General features: G+C 33.0%; 1 protein-coding gene across 6 annotated transcripts in view; it reads right to left on the bottom strand.

Annotated features, from left to right (window-relative positions):
* Positions 1–13,339, bottom strand: part of LOC106111383 (IQ motif and SEC7 domain-containing protein 2) — a 110,146-nt gene that overhangs the window by 18,292 nt on the left and 78,515 nt on the right. For 3 of the 6 annotated variants that reach the window (XM_013293444.1, XM_013293443.1, XM_013293445.1), the window contains exon 2: positions 8,450–8,766. The exons of the other annotated variants lie outside the window; for them this stretch is intronic. In XM_013293444.1, the coding sequence (XP_013148898.1) occupies positions 8,450–8,532 (83 nt within the window). In that variant the 5' untranslated portion in view covers positions 8,533–8,766. The remainder of the gene's footprint in view (positions 1–8,449; positions 8,767–13,339) is intronic. 6 annotated transcript variants of the gene reach the window in all.

Here is a 13,339-nt window from a genome sequence, read left to right as displayed (position 1 = left end):
TATCTCCCCCAAATATTTTAACATGCATATTTAAAATCTTCAAGATATTTTAAAACAAAATTTTCCACTTGTTATTGTTTCATAGCGATCAAAGTACATTCATAATCCTAGTCCATAGTAAAAAAACTAGGTACTTATGAGATTTTATAATTACGCTGAGATAAAATCGCCTCAATAAAGAGTCAACGGAGCGAAAAGCTTATTGCGGTGACCGGGTAACTGGCAATCGTATTATTTATAAAAATATATTTACTTTTAGCCTATACCTAACTGAACTATCTAGAGTAATATAATATAGAGAATATGAAAATGATTTACATTTTTAAACAATTAATATGATTGTAACCAGCGAAATTAATTTACACTCAGAACTAGCGGTCCCGCCAGGAATGCGCGCGAAATATCAATCGTTTTAATGACATTGACAGCTGTCAGTTGGAGATGTGACGTTTATGCCAATAAACTAGTGTTGCGCCAATTCTACAGCGCGGTACTAATTTTCTTCTTAACAATATTAACAAACGCTAGGCTTAGAAAATAACAGACTATACTTATATATCGTTCTAAAACATTTAATGACATATACCTGTTTGAAGCCAGGACGTGCCGCTATAAAATTAGTTTATAATTTACGAATATCAACATAAAATATTAATAACACTGTTTACAATCTGTAATGTTATAAAGCACATGTGTTTGCTTACCTTGACAGTGAGACGCACTCAAGCGATACTTTAATCATTACCGACCATAACATACATAATGTTACAAGTAAATTGTTAGCTGTTTAATGAAAACTACGTTAATTAACTGAATTGCATTAGAGAATATAAAAATACGGGGTATTTATGGGGTACCTACATATTTAATAGAATATTACGAAACTGAACAACTTTTTTCTGTTGCTATTCTCATTTCTTTATTGTCTTGAGAAAAACACCGAAAATAAGTAAACTTTGCTAACAAAGATGAAAGCCAGAAACATCTTTAACTATGTCACTAATGCGCGGTATTTCAAATTGTAAGCAGAGGGCTACAGAGGGAGGTCGGCACAGAGTATAGCACAAACAGAGACATTACTTGAAACTTTTTCACATTCCAGCCTCAAACATTGTTAGATAGATGCCAGAGAATTAGATCAAAGGACGAGAGATTGGGGCGGGGAAGGACCCAGAAGCCTAATGTTTGTAGGGTTATTTTAGCGGACTTAATGGTGTACAATCGCGGAAATCCGCAATGTTCCACTTTAGAAAAAAATGTCTCGTTCATTGCAACGAGACAAACTCCACCTCTTCCTATTATCACTAACCGACTTTATTTTCGTACAGACACATTTATGAGCTGCGTTGTGTAGGGTTTTGTTCCGCGTCTCCATTCAAAATTTTCAAACAATTGTAACTTTTAAGATGGAACACCATCAGTTTCCCCGATTGTACAGTCGAGGAAGTTTATTTGCTACCCGTTTCAGCAACATACAATTTAGTGCAGTTAATGCAATCAGGTCGAAATATTGTTATGGCAACATACATGTGTGCTATTTTAAAAATTATTCTATCCAAATGAGTACCGAATTTAATTATTTCACTGTAGATACAATTTAATTTACCTTTAAACTTATAATGAAAAGGTTACTGAGATCCTATTGCTAAAGAGCGGACTACAAGATTGCCTTGTCTTGCTAAAACAAAGTTAATTACACCGTGTAATCGCATCTCAAACGCTCAAAGGAACTGTCCGTTCTATCTAGTCTTTGCCACTCATTTAACGTCTTTGTTTAACTATGCAAAGGGTAGTTTTTTTTAAAAGACATAATTAAAATGTCTTTATAAAGAAACTAGAGCGATTGTCCGACAAGGCTTGGGTCAAAATTGTAGAGTTAATTTATAAGGAAATTTGAGCAGTATAGACTGCTGTACTGCGTACTGAAACCCTTGTATAGACAAGTGTGTCAGTACGATTAAGTACAATAAAACTTAACATCCGGTAACAATGGTACTTGTTACTTGTATTTTAAGGAAAGAAAAGCATACAGATTAGGCTGTTCCGAAAGAAAAAAGGTTTAAACCAGAATAGACTTATCTTTGTAAAGGTAAAAATATGGGAATACCAAAGTCAAAAAAGGTAAATTTTAACAATACGTGCATCATTCTTGGCAACTTACCTCAGGTAAACACATCCTACTTGCTAATTTCTTGGCAAAATCAGAGTTTAAACGAATACAGAATTCTTAATGGCCTAATATGGCTTATTGAGAGAGCTGGCATTTATCCAAAAAAAAAATTAAAGGTGAAAATTTCCTTTACAAGAACTCGTCTATACTACTAGATGCATTGTTAACATTAATACATATAATGGGAATACGTAGAAATGGCTATGCATAGAAAAACCCTGGCAAATGCTACATAGGTACTATTGAGTTGTATAAACCAATGCTACTGACTGATGTTATGAAAGTTAGTTAGTTATTAGATATTATTAAAGTTACTGACAATAATATTGTGATAACACTACTATTATTTTAGCACGTATGTAAGATACTACAATTTTAAAATGCCAATTCACCAAAGCGGGTAGGAAATTAACTTCCTCGACTCTACTTGTAACAAGATGATCTCCGTAGGATCAAACCAAACGTTTATTTGAAATTTATTTTACACTAGTATATTGACACTTATATGTTAATTACATCATAGTATTGCCAGTTGTATCATACAAAATTTATCATCTTCAAAACACTTAACTACAAGTGCTCGTTGTTTTGCAAATTACGTAACTTTTGCCACGTAAATATCATATATAGATATAATAGATATAATAGAGGAAGTAAATAATAAGTAAAATTATAGTAAACGTATTTCCATAATCTTCATTAAGAAGACTAATCTAATTTTATTATCGTATTCATAAAGTTTAACAAAATTCTCAACAAATTATTTAACAACTAACTAATTCGCAGCAACAATTTACGCCATCTGAATAGAATTTAGGCTTCGTAATGTGCGTAGGATGTTATTACATAACATATTAAACAATCTGTTGCCGCTACAGCCCACGCGACAACCCACAAGCGCCAGCCGAGGCCCTTAAATGTGCAAACCATGTTCCTAAACCGCAAACAAGTACATAATTTATTTTTCATGAATTTTTACTACATCAACTACCGCACTTAGAGATGATAATTGTGAACTAAGAGAAATCGCTTAGTGTGGATTTAGTAAAGAATCTACACTAATAAAATGCTTAAGTAAGTATTAAACGTCTGAATGTGGCAGTAATTTTATTATTTACTATACAGTGCTAATTTTCACGATTTCAAAAATGAATAAATACAATACAAAGAATACACTTTGAATTAAAATATAGAAATGTTCAAACAAATTAAATTTGACAGCAGGGTCACACGGATATTCACCTCTCAGTGCTTCAACAAACATGATGTACGGTAACCATAGATCTATTATGAAAACAGAATTTTAGAGTAACCCCAACACTTTATCCAATGTTTAGGTTTTCCTGTGCCTACACAGTTATTTCGTTAATTGAATTAAATTTAAAAAGTAAGAGAAATGTTCTTTCACATGACTTTTAAATCGCACTTAGGCTAAAGAAAAAAAAAATCATCTGTTTCTCCAATTTTCTAAGTTATCATGTTTTAAACATTAAATAAAAATGAAACATTCATTATCTGGTTTTACTAGTCCTTAACTTTTCATAAGAGAAACCAACTTAGTTTATAATGTGTTGGCACGAGAAAGTTATGAGTGTGTGCCAAAAATTCTTGGCTTAAAAAAAGTTTCACTTGCATTAAATTACTTTCTAGATAAAACTTTGTTTAAGGACAGACCGCAGTATTAAAAAACGACCCCTTAAAATGTAAGAGAGAACTCACTAACAAAAAAAAATCCTGTAAAACCATAAATCATGGAATTCCTAGCATATACATAAGTCTATATACTTATATTGAGCCGGACTTGAAGATGGATCGTGTGTTTCTATTTAGCGTCTAGAATATCAACCTGGGAGTCACGACAACGTTTAGAAAGCTGAACATAGACCTAAGTAAAGTGAATGGACATAATACATACATAAATATATGACCAGTGCTATAATATCCTAGGGAGAAAGGTTGCAATTTATCACTGATTAAGGTTCATTAACAATTATAGAATAATGTCCGGTTTCCCAGCTACTTTTAACCCTTTATTAGTATTTTTAGTTCGATAACTTCATGAAATGTGTTTCCGAACTACGAAACATGAGTTTAACTACTTGTAACTCAGTTCAAACTAACACTAATGAATAATTAGGTAATAATAAAATAAACGGAAACTTCAGCAAACGAGAACCGTAAGAGTGAGAGGTAACACAGAGCACTACCTCAACAGAGACTTCTGGTCGTTTTAATTAATTTAATTATTTAAAATTTTACATTTCACAAAAGCTTATTAAAACATAAGAAGCATTACAATAGGAAGCATGTGACCTGTAAACAATACGGAATGCTACGTGGAAAAAAATATAATATTCCCGCAAAAGTCGGTCATCCAGGTACTTGTTAGTAATTGTGCCCTATGGAGCCGCGGGGTGCGCTTTAATGAGACCCATGCTCATCATAATGAGGAGCTAAGCCACCGTTGCATTGTTTTATGCAAATATTTACTAATTTATTTTCACTGTTTCATTTCTTTATTATTATAATTTTAATATTAATAAGTCCGAACTTAATACTCTTGACTCGATTTTTGACTTATTTGTACGAATAAGAATAGCAATGACTTGTATTTAATACTAGCTCTCGCCCGCGACTCCGTCCGCGGGGAATTAAAAAAAAGAGAGTAGCCTATGTGTTCTTCCAGACTATCCTCTACATCTATGGCAAATTTCATCGAGATCCGTTCAGTTTAGGCTACAAAAAAAGTAACGCTTCGTGGTCAAGCGCTACCTTAACAAACATAAAAAAAAAACAAACACTAACGAAACATCCATTAATCCATCTTCGCTTTCACATTTATAATATTAGTAGGAGTAAGAAAATAGTACAAATACACTACACTACACACTAATAGTTATTATAGCCTTAGTTTTTATAGCGTAAATAACCAAGGCAATTTAAAAAGAGTCAAGATGAAATGCATTAAAGTGACATTTTTCTTATTAAAAATAACGACAACATACAGCTTGTGGTTTTGATAAAAAAGAGAACGGAAAGGAAATTAATAACCTATGCAAAGAAATAAAAAACACATAATCTTAGATGTTTGAATTCAATAACGATGGAAATATTTTAATTTGGTTTCTTAAATATATCGCTATCGTAAAGACATTGTATCTAATAAGAGAATTAAGAATGTTACATTTATACCTGCATTTATTTGGTTTTCAAAATGATATTCCAACTCCAACAAACCCGGATACATTTTGTTACAAAACTCCATTTCCTCACACACAACATTTGCTACACAGAGATGCACAACTTGAAATTATCAAACTCAAGTTGGAAAGCAGTTGCAACGTTTGAAGCGTTCACAACTCGTTTAGAGTTGCCAGCAATAATATCAACTTGTTGGAAACGTTCAGAGTTCAAGATTTAAAAGTCACTAATGGATTTTCCAAACGTTATTTTCATATGCAAACATCTAGACGAAGTTTCATATGATAACCGTTGAATCTTACTAATATTATAAATGCGAAAGTTTGGATGGATGTATAGATGTTTGTTAGAGTTTCTAGCATAGACGTCTGAACGGATCGCGATGAAATTTGGCGTAGATGTAGTAGATAGTCTGAAAGAACACATAGCTTTATTTTCCACGCAGACGGAAGCGCGGGCAAAAGCTAATAGGTTAATAAAAGATTTTGACTTGATCAGAAAAGTACATTTTAAGATATTAACAAAGGTAGAACCAATACAAAGTTATGTACGATTTCATATACATTTTTTATCTTCTAGAAACATATCTATAGAGAAAAAGTACAACAAAAACGTATTTAAAACGAAACAAAGCAATCAATAGTAACAATCGAGCAATTCCAACCATCTACATAGTTCTCGACGTAGCCCAGTTTTATTGCTCCGGAAAATATTCTGCTGTTTTTGTTTGTTCGTACCGATCATTGTAACAACTAATTAGTTCCGGACGTAATATTGTAATGTGAGAAATTGGTAGCTAAGGGACTATAATACAAAGTTTATTAATGAATTGATGAAAGTCGAAAACTATTGGGAATCCAAGTTTTTCTTCTGATAAATCTTTCTTTTTAGTTGTGTATGTTTATAATGTAATTGTATATGTACTACCTAATGTATCTGCTTCTAAGTTTCTTAAGATATTCTTTCTTTCATCTATACCTGAAAGAATTATCTCCATGATTTGCATTTTATTTAAGTAATTCTTTACGCTTTATAAATATAATAACAACACCCTTTAGCTCATTTATACACAAACTATATAAACAAAACTCATTTAACATAGTTGTTTTCGCTAGCCGTTTCTGTAACAAAGCGCCCACCCTCGAGCTTAGAACAGACCTACTTAAACAGGCTTCAGTAAGATCCGTAGCTAACATTTATCCGCAACGGAGCCTGCCAATTAATTCTTCGAGGCTCGCGTCTTGGCGTCGAGCCAGATTCAGTGAAATGCAGCACAGCGAACACTGCAATATGACGAAACGGCACACTCTTTGAATCCAACACTTTCTTCGACAACAGGACATTACTACAATGAGAAATTATTTTGTTATTACATTTATGTTTTTTGAAAAATTCGTTTGAATATTAACCCCCCCTCACGCGGATGCAACAGATGTTTTACTGATTCATTGCATATATGTATATTTGAAACAGTTTTCCAATCTCGCCCCCCCTTCCGATTATACCATATAATATAGATTTGGACATTTATTTAATTAAGGAACTAATTAGAACTTGACAATTAACAATTGCTTGTTAATGACAATTTAAATGAAATAAAAGAGAAAATAAACCTCAAAGTATCAAGAATAGTTATATCTGAATTGGAGCGGTACATCCTCTCCATTGTCGAAGGCTACAAAATGGGGGGGGGTCCCATTCTGTCGCTCCGAGTACATTAATACCGGCTGAATGCACCCGCCGGTTGCAGGAGCGACCCAGTTTTGTGCAAAAAAAAACACTCGATTATTAAACTGGGTACGACTGCGGCGGCCAGATTGCCCGCCTCTACGGAACGAGGTCGTAGACTTCATTTCAAATTTATCTAATGCACGACCACAGGGCGCCCGACATTATCAACTATTTGTGGGTGAACGTAGATCATTTTATGGTTTATGCGTTTCGAACATCGATACACGAAAATTTTAACAAAATCGACGTCGACTTTACTACAAGTATGGCTAAAAAAATCGTAAAATAATCACTTGAACTACAAAAATGTATACAGCAAGTCTTTTAGTTTTTATATTAAAAAGTTTACATAAAGTATCTAAATTTACAAATAATTTAACTTCGGGAATCTTGAAGTAAACAGATCCAAGAATTCGGGTTATCTTGTTAAAAAGGGCTTGTAAGATCCAAGAAATAATATAATCGTAGCGACCTCTATAAATTTTAAGCATTGTCAATCAGGTCAAGAACAGTTTCCGTGTACACTGGAAATCTAACTGGCTTTTAACCAACAAATTTTATTACTTGTAAAATTTTACTACTGCCAAGAAAAATAGCCTAAATAGAAAAGAAAATTTGTAAATGACAGAGCATATGGGTACGTCCGCTTGCGACGGTGGCAAATATCAGAATGACAGTGTATCATAAATATTTGACAATTTCATTTGTTGCACATACCTTTAGGACCTGTATTTAAAACAAAATTTTAAAAGTTATAAATCCTAAAAGGAGAGGGTTCAACATGAAACGTAAATTAGGTTAACATCGAATAAACAGAACCTCCTTTCCGCGCTGTTGCAAGTATTTTAATTTGCCTCGGGTTATGATAATATCACTTGGACAAATTTCTAGCTTGTTGCTACGTTATTTAATGATCCTCTTTTCATCGTAAAAGTAAGGAAATATTTGTGAGGTTATGAGTGTTTCATACACCTGGATTCATTATCAATGTTTAGAGTGAAAAATACTAATATATTTATTAGTAAATTGATAAGAAAGAGAAGGCATTGGCAATGGCAAAGGGATATGCTACAAGACGTGGAGGTCAACAACGACACCGAGTACCTACAATTGACAATATCTCAGCAATATGATCTAAGAAGGTTAAGTTTTGAAATAAGATATCAAAGGACAATACGTAATTCAATCCAGTATAAAAGTTAACATTACATTTATGTATGTATATTAATAAAAAAGTTTAAGAAGTAAATACCATACACATGAATGAGTTAACTGAACATTATATTTTTCCGAGTCCCTGTTGGATAATTAATGGGAATTCCATTAGCTAGGACCAGTTACACTCACCCGTATCCTGGCTTCTGGCAGAACCAGAACCTGGTCAGTTTGGCAGCTTCCAGCAACGCACCACCCAGGTCCCCGATCCTCATGCCAGGGCAGCAGCACCCATCCCCCTCCTCCCCTTCGCCCACTAGCACCACCCGGGACTCAGACTTCGCCACTTTGACCAAATATCCTAGCCCGAATCACTCTCGACACTTTTTGTACACTTGTATACACTATCGAACACTATTGTGTACTGTTTTGTCACTAATTCACACAAACACATAAAATTATTTGATTTCACTGAATACTTCAACTGTCTGTAAATCGTTTATGTCGTTCTGTTATATAGAAAACAGTGTTAAAAAAAATATTATTGGAAGTTCTTTAATGCTGTACATATAGTACTAATAGTTAAGTTAACTCTTCTAGTTTTGCTATTTTAATAAAGCAAGTCGAAAGTGCTATCGCCGATAAAACGTGACGTGGAAATGTATGAACGATAACATTGTTTTCATAACTTCCAGTTGCTAGGCAACGGTCTATTTTTTTGAATAAACGGATTAGCACAGATAAGATTAGATGACTGTACACGTGGACAAATAGTGTAAACAATGCTATGACTTACAATTTTCTTGACTTTCAAACTCATCAATTGTAAAACGAAACTATTCGGGTCAGAATAACAAAGTGATCAGCATTAATAATACATTACAAGTAATGTAAACGTAGGGGAAAACTGTGATAATAAATCAAAGCATTTACGTGTCGTAATGACTGGCATGAAATCCAACTCTATCAAACTCGCGTCGACGCCTTTGAGATTTCACTGGAAGTGGGTTGTGTGACTTCTATGACGGTCATTAATGTTTATTGTTAGCAAGTGAACGGACTACTAAAGAATTCACTATTATGCTTTAATACAGTATTAAATGAAGGTTACATTGAAGAATGTTAAGTAAATCAACACCTTATATAACATGCAACTTTATTAACAGATTCCTTATCAAACAAATATCTAACAAGAAAGGATAAGTGAATGAATCGATTGAATCTAAGAAAACGACCATTTTAAAGTCATTAAATGGATTTTATTTAACAAACTTCTTAGCCTTTCATATTGTATTTAGTCCATTCTCAAGTATATCCGTGTGCCGAGGCTAATATTCTGATCTAAACCATTATCTTGAAGCAAATGCCGTGCGAGTCCTACATTCAAACGGAATTCCTAAGGCCGTTTACATTTACTCTAAATATCTTACATATTACATATTTTATGTTTCACACGAAAGACAGATTTAAAAACTATTTATAAATAAAAAGAGTTTAAGTAGAAGCTTTTCAACATCGCTTTCAGTAATAACCAACGATAACTGTCTAGACTTTTTGTCAGGCAAAAGATAATGGGGGTATAGAAAGTAGCACTAAAATTCTTTAAAGCCTGAGAGATTTGCAAATAAAGCTGAAGATAGAAAGTAAAAACCGCCAGCTAACTGCATCAATCGCAAAAAGCACAAAATAAAAAGTAATACACTGATTGGATTTACTAAGATACCGAACTATAGATAAAAAAACGCTAGAGACGGGGTCGATTGACCTCGAATATCGATATCGACGCACCTAACTCTCTGACGATAGGGACGCAATTCAATTGTGCTTGTGCGATTTGTTTTGATTGCGTATCGTACATCGAAGCCCACTTTGGTATATTGGCACAAAGTTAGCAGCGTCCAATAAACGACGAACCGTTGTTATCGCGTCTTAAATTTGCAAGAGAAAGTTACAAGCCATGTTAGTTGATTGAATATTGGTAAAGATGATATTACGATGTATCGGATACATTACAATATAAAACACGAACAAACCTTACTTCTTTTTAATATTATAAAAGCGATAGTTTAGATAAATGGGTGTTTGGTACAAGATATCTCCAGAAAGACTGAACGGATCTCGATGAAATATGGCACAGATGTAGAACATAGTCTGGCAGAACACATTGGCTACTTTATAAGTTTTTTTCCACGAAGACGGAGTCACGTGCAAAATTTAGTCCGAATATAAATTATCAATCGTTTATCCAGTGACGATATTCCTTCGAAATCAGATTTAAACGACTGAGGGATATAAAAGAGAACCTTCCTAAGTGTAGAATGCTGTAAAACAACAATGTGTAACTCTTTGACAAACCTATTGTATTGGCATAGCTCAAAGAAAAGAAAGAAGTTACGTTTTATTTCCTTCAGAGTGTAAACACAATTTAGTTAATAGCGTATTGTATTCACACAGATGTACCTAATTAAGACGTTAATAATCTTAGTTTCTATTTCCTTCTTTTTAATTTGGAATAATAAAACTTATTTTGAAATGAAAATGTGCAATAAACTTTCTCCTATAGTACGGCTGTCTAAACCATAATCATATTTATAAAGAAAAAATGTTGCTATTACAAAGAATTATATTCAGGCTATGTATTTTAGAACTAATATCTCAAACTAGATCACATTCAATTGCAAATCCATTAAATAATAATTGTATTTGCATAATGTTTCATTTACAATGCGTTACGCGTATGTACACAATTACTTCGTGTTTAATCAAAGTGCACAATGTATTACGTAACAAGGCAATTATTTTGATTGTTAAAACAATATTAATAAACAACAATATTGTCGACAAATTGTCGCCGGCGACGCAACGTGACTTGGAAAAATTCCGCAAGGTCGATCAGCTGATTATGTCGAGCTTAAATCTGATTTAAAAATCTCTTAACACCTGGTATACGAAATTAGTAATTAAAAAAAAATTAAATAAGCTCTATAAATAGGTAGTTTACAATAAGTTAATTGGACAATAGCTCCGATCAATATTCATGCTTACTACTTAGTTAAAATCAAACCGAAGACTGTCAAAACGTATATTCGTTAAGCCCGCTACACACCTTAAGTTTTAAATGACCCGTCGTACTATTCTGTTAAAAATGTACACATTGAACCGTAGGTGTATATCAGGGTTTAGACTACCATAAAATCAAGCTATTTCTTCTGAAATAAAATAGTCGTTTGCGGTACATTTTATTGCCGTCTAGACAGGATATCGAAATTGAAGTCAATTAGGTACTTTGATTTGAACCGCTGTAGCAAATTCATAATATTTGCAGTACTAAATGTGTTACGATATTAAAGAATTTACCATTCCGTTATTTTATATACTTATTGATATATTTATTTAGTAGTACATATAATTAAGAAAATTCTTAAAGAAAGCTAATAAAAAGTGAAATAGCAACTGTAAGTTTCCACTGCAGTAAATATATAATTCAAACCAAATGCTCTCAAAAGCAGAACTTGTAATTGCTACCTGTCAAAGCGGTGCCAGCGCCAATTAAGCTACGTTGCTAGGGTTGCCAAATTACCCTTACATTCAATTTTAAAGCCTTATTATCGTAATAAGATAATTAGGACTGCAAATATAAAAACTATTTTTTAAAATAAAGACCCTATTGGTATGTTCATATGGTTTTTTTTAGAATAAACCAAATACAATTAACAAACCTTAACATATTAAGTGGGTTTTGAAGTTAGCAATTATAATAGACAAATCTTATTTCAATCTAAATCTATAATTTAAAAAAAATATACCATTAATTAGTGTAGTGACAACCCTATTAATTGCTAGAGTAAACATTTCGAAAATTGCATTTTAGAGGCGTGACGTTTGCGCGTCTGCTTAGCTCGCTCTAATTAAATTATGTTTATCGCCACACTAATTATAATATGCCTATCTTTATCAATACACCTGGCATGATACTGAATTCACCTACGTATTCAATAAAATTGATACCTTCCTATTGATTCTTTAAAGATCACATAAATCGATTGCTCCTACGTAGACTGTCTTAAGCGTCAATTTTTGCGATTTACACCTTGTTTTATGTTTTTTTAAAAAAACTTGATAAACATTAATTTATATTATTTGGTACTAAAAATATCTATCAAAGTAAAGTATTTTTTTTTAGTTTTAGTCAATGTTATTATGCATATTGACGATTTAAGCCCGAAATAAAGCGTGGTTTTTTGACCCTGGCCGCTGTAATAAACCGTATTTAATAAATAACTGTACGAAAAAGCCTTAGACCATATAACATGTGTTATAAAGATATTTAATGACAAGCACTAAACGAAACATAGTAAAATTGTAGCCAAACAAATATTACCTCAGGCACACAAAATTAATGTCACGATTAAGGTTACTTGATACATTTTTCCAGGACAAAATTATTACCAATTTTATATATAAAGTTAGTAATTTTTGCATGTGACTTCGTCCGCGCGGAATTACAAAAAACAAAGGTAGCCTATGTGTTGTTCCAGACTAGGCTCTACATCTATGCCGAATTTCATTGAGATTCGTTCAACAGTTAAGGCATCAAACTATACAAACATCCATCCATCTAAACTTTCGCATTTATAATATTAGCAAGATTAAGTTTACATGCTAAGACACCAATTCCATGCACTAGGAGACATACAAATCCATTTCCTAGCTTTTATAACCAAACAGGAGCAGGAGAATGAAACAGGAGATGAGAAAAGTATTGTATTTTTACTTATTGTGCTGTACAACAGAACGCAAGTATTTTGCAAGTCTCGAAAACGTTACTCGAGACTTGGTACAAAGGAGCTTTAGAAAAGGCGTTTCAGTTTAAGTGCAGGAACATGCGTTATCTTCATTAGCCTGCAGCAGGGAAATGCAATGAGCTGCACTTTAGACGTGCACATTGTGAACCCAGCTAAGATCAGAAAGCATTTTGTAAGAGTTATTGACCTCATACAATCGATAGTTATACTAGGACATAAGATTTTTCAAAACACTTGAAGAAAGATACTTTTAAAAGTTTTCGCAATATTTTAGGGA

This window comes from Papilio polytes, unplaced genomic scaffold, assembly GCF_000836215.1.
Source record: "Papilio polytes unplaced genomic scaffold, Ppol_1.0 DF824169.1, whole genome shotgun sequence".
Lineage (NCBI taxonomy): Eukaryota > Metazoa > Arthropoda > Insecta > Lepidoptera > Papilionidae > Papilio > Papilio polytes.
This window is presented reverse-complemented; position numbering and strand designations above follow the sequence as displayed.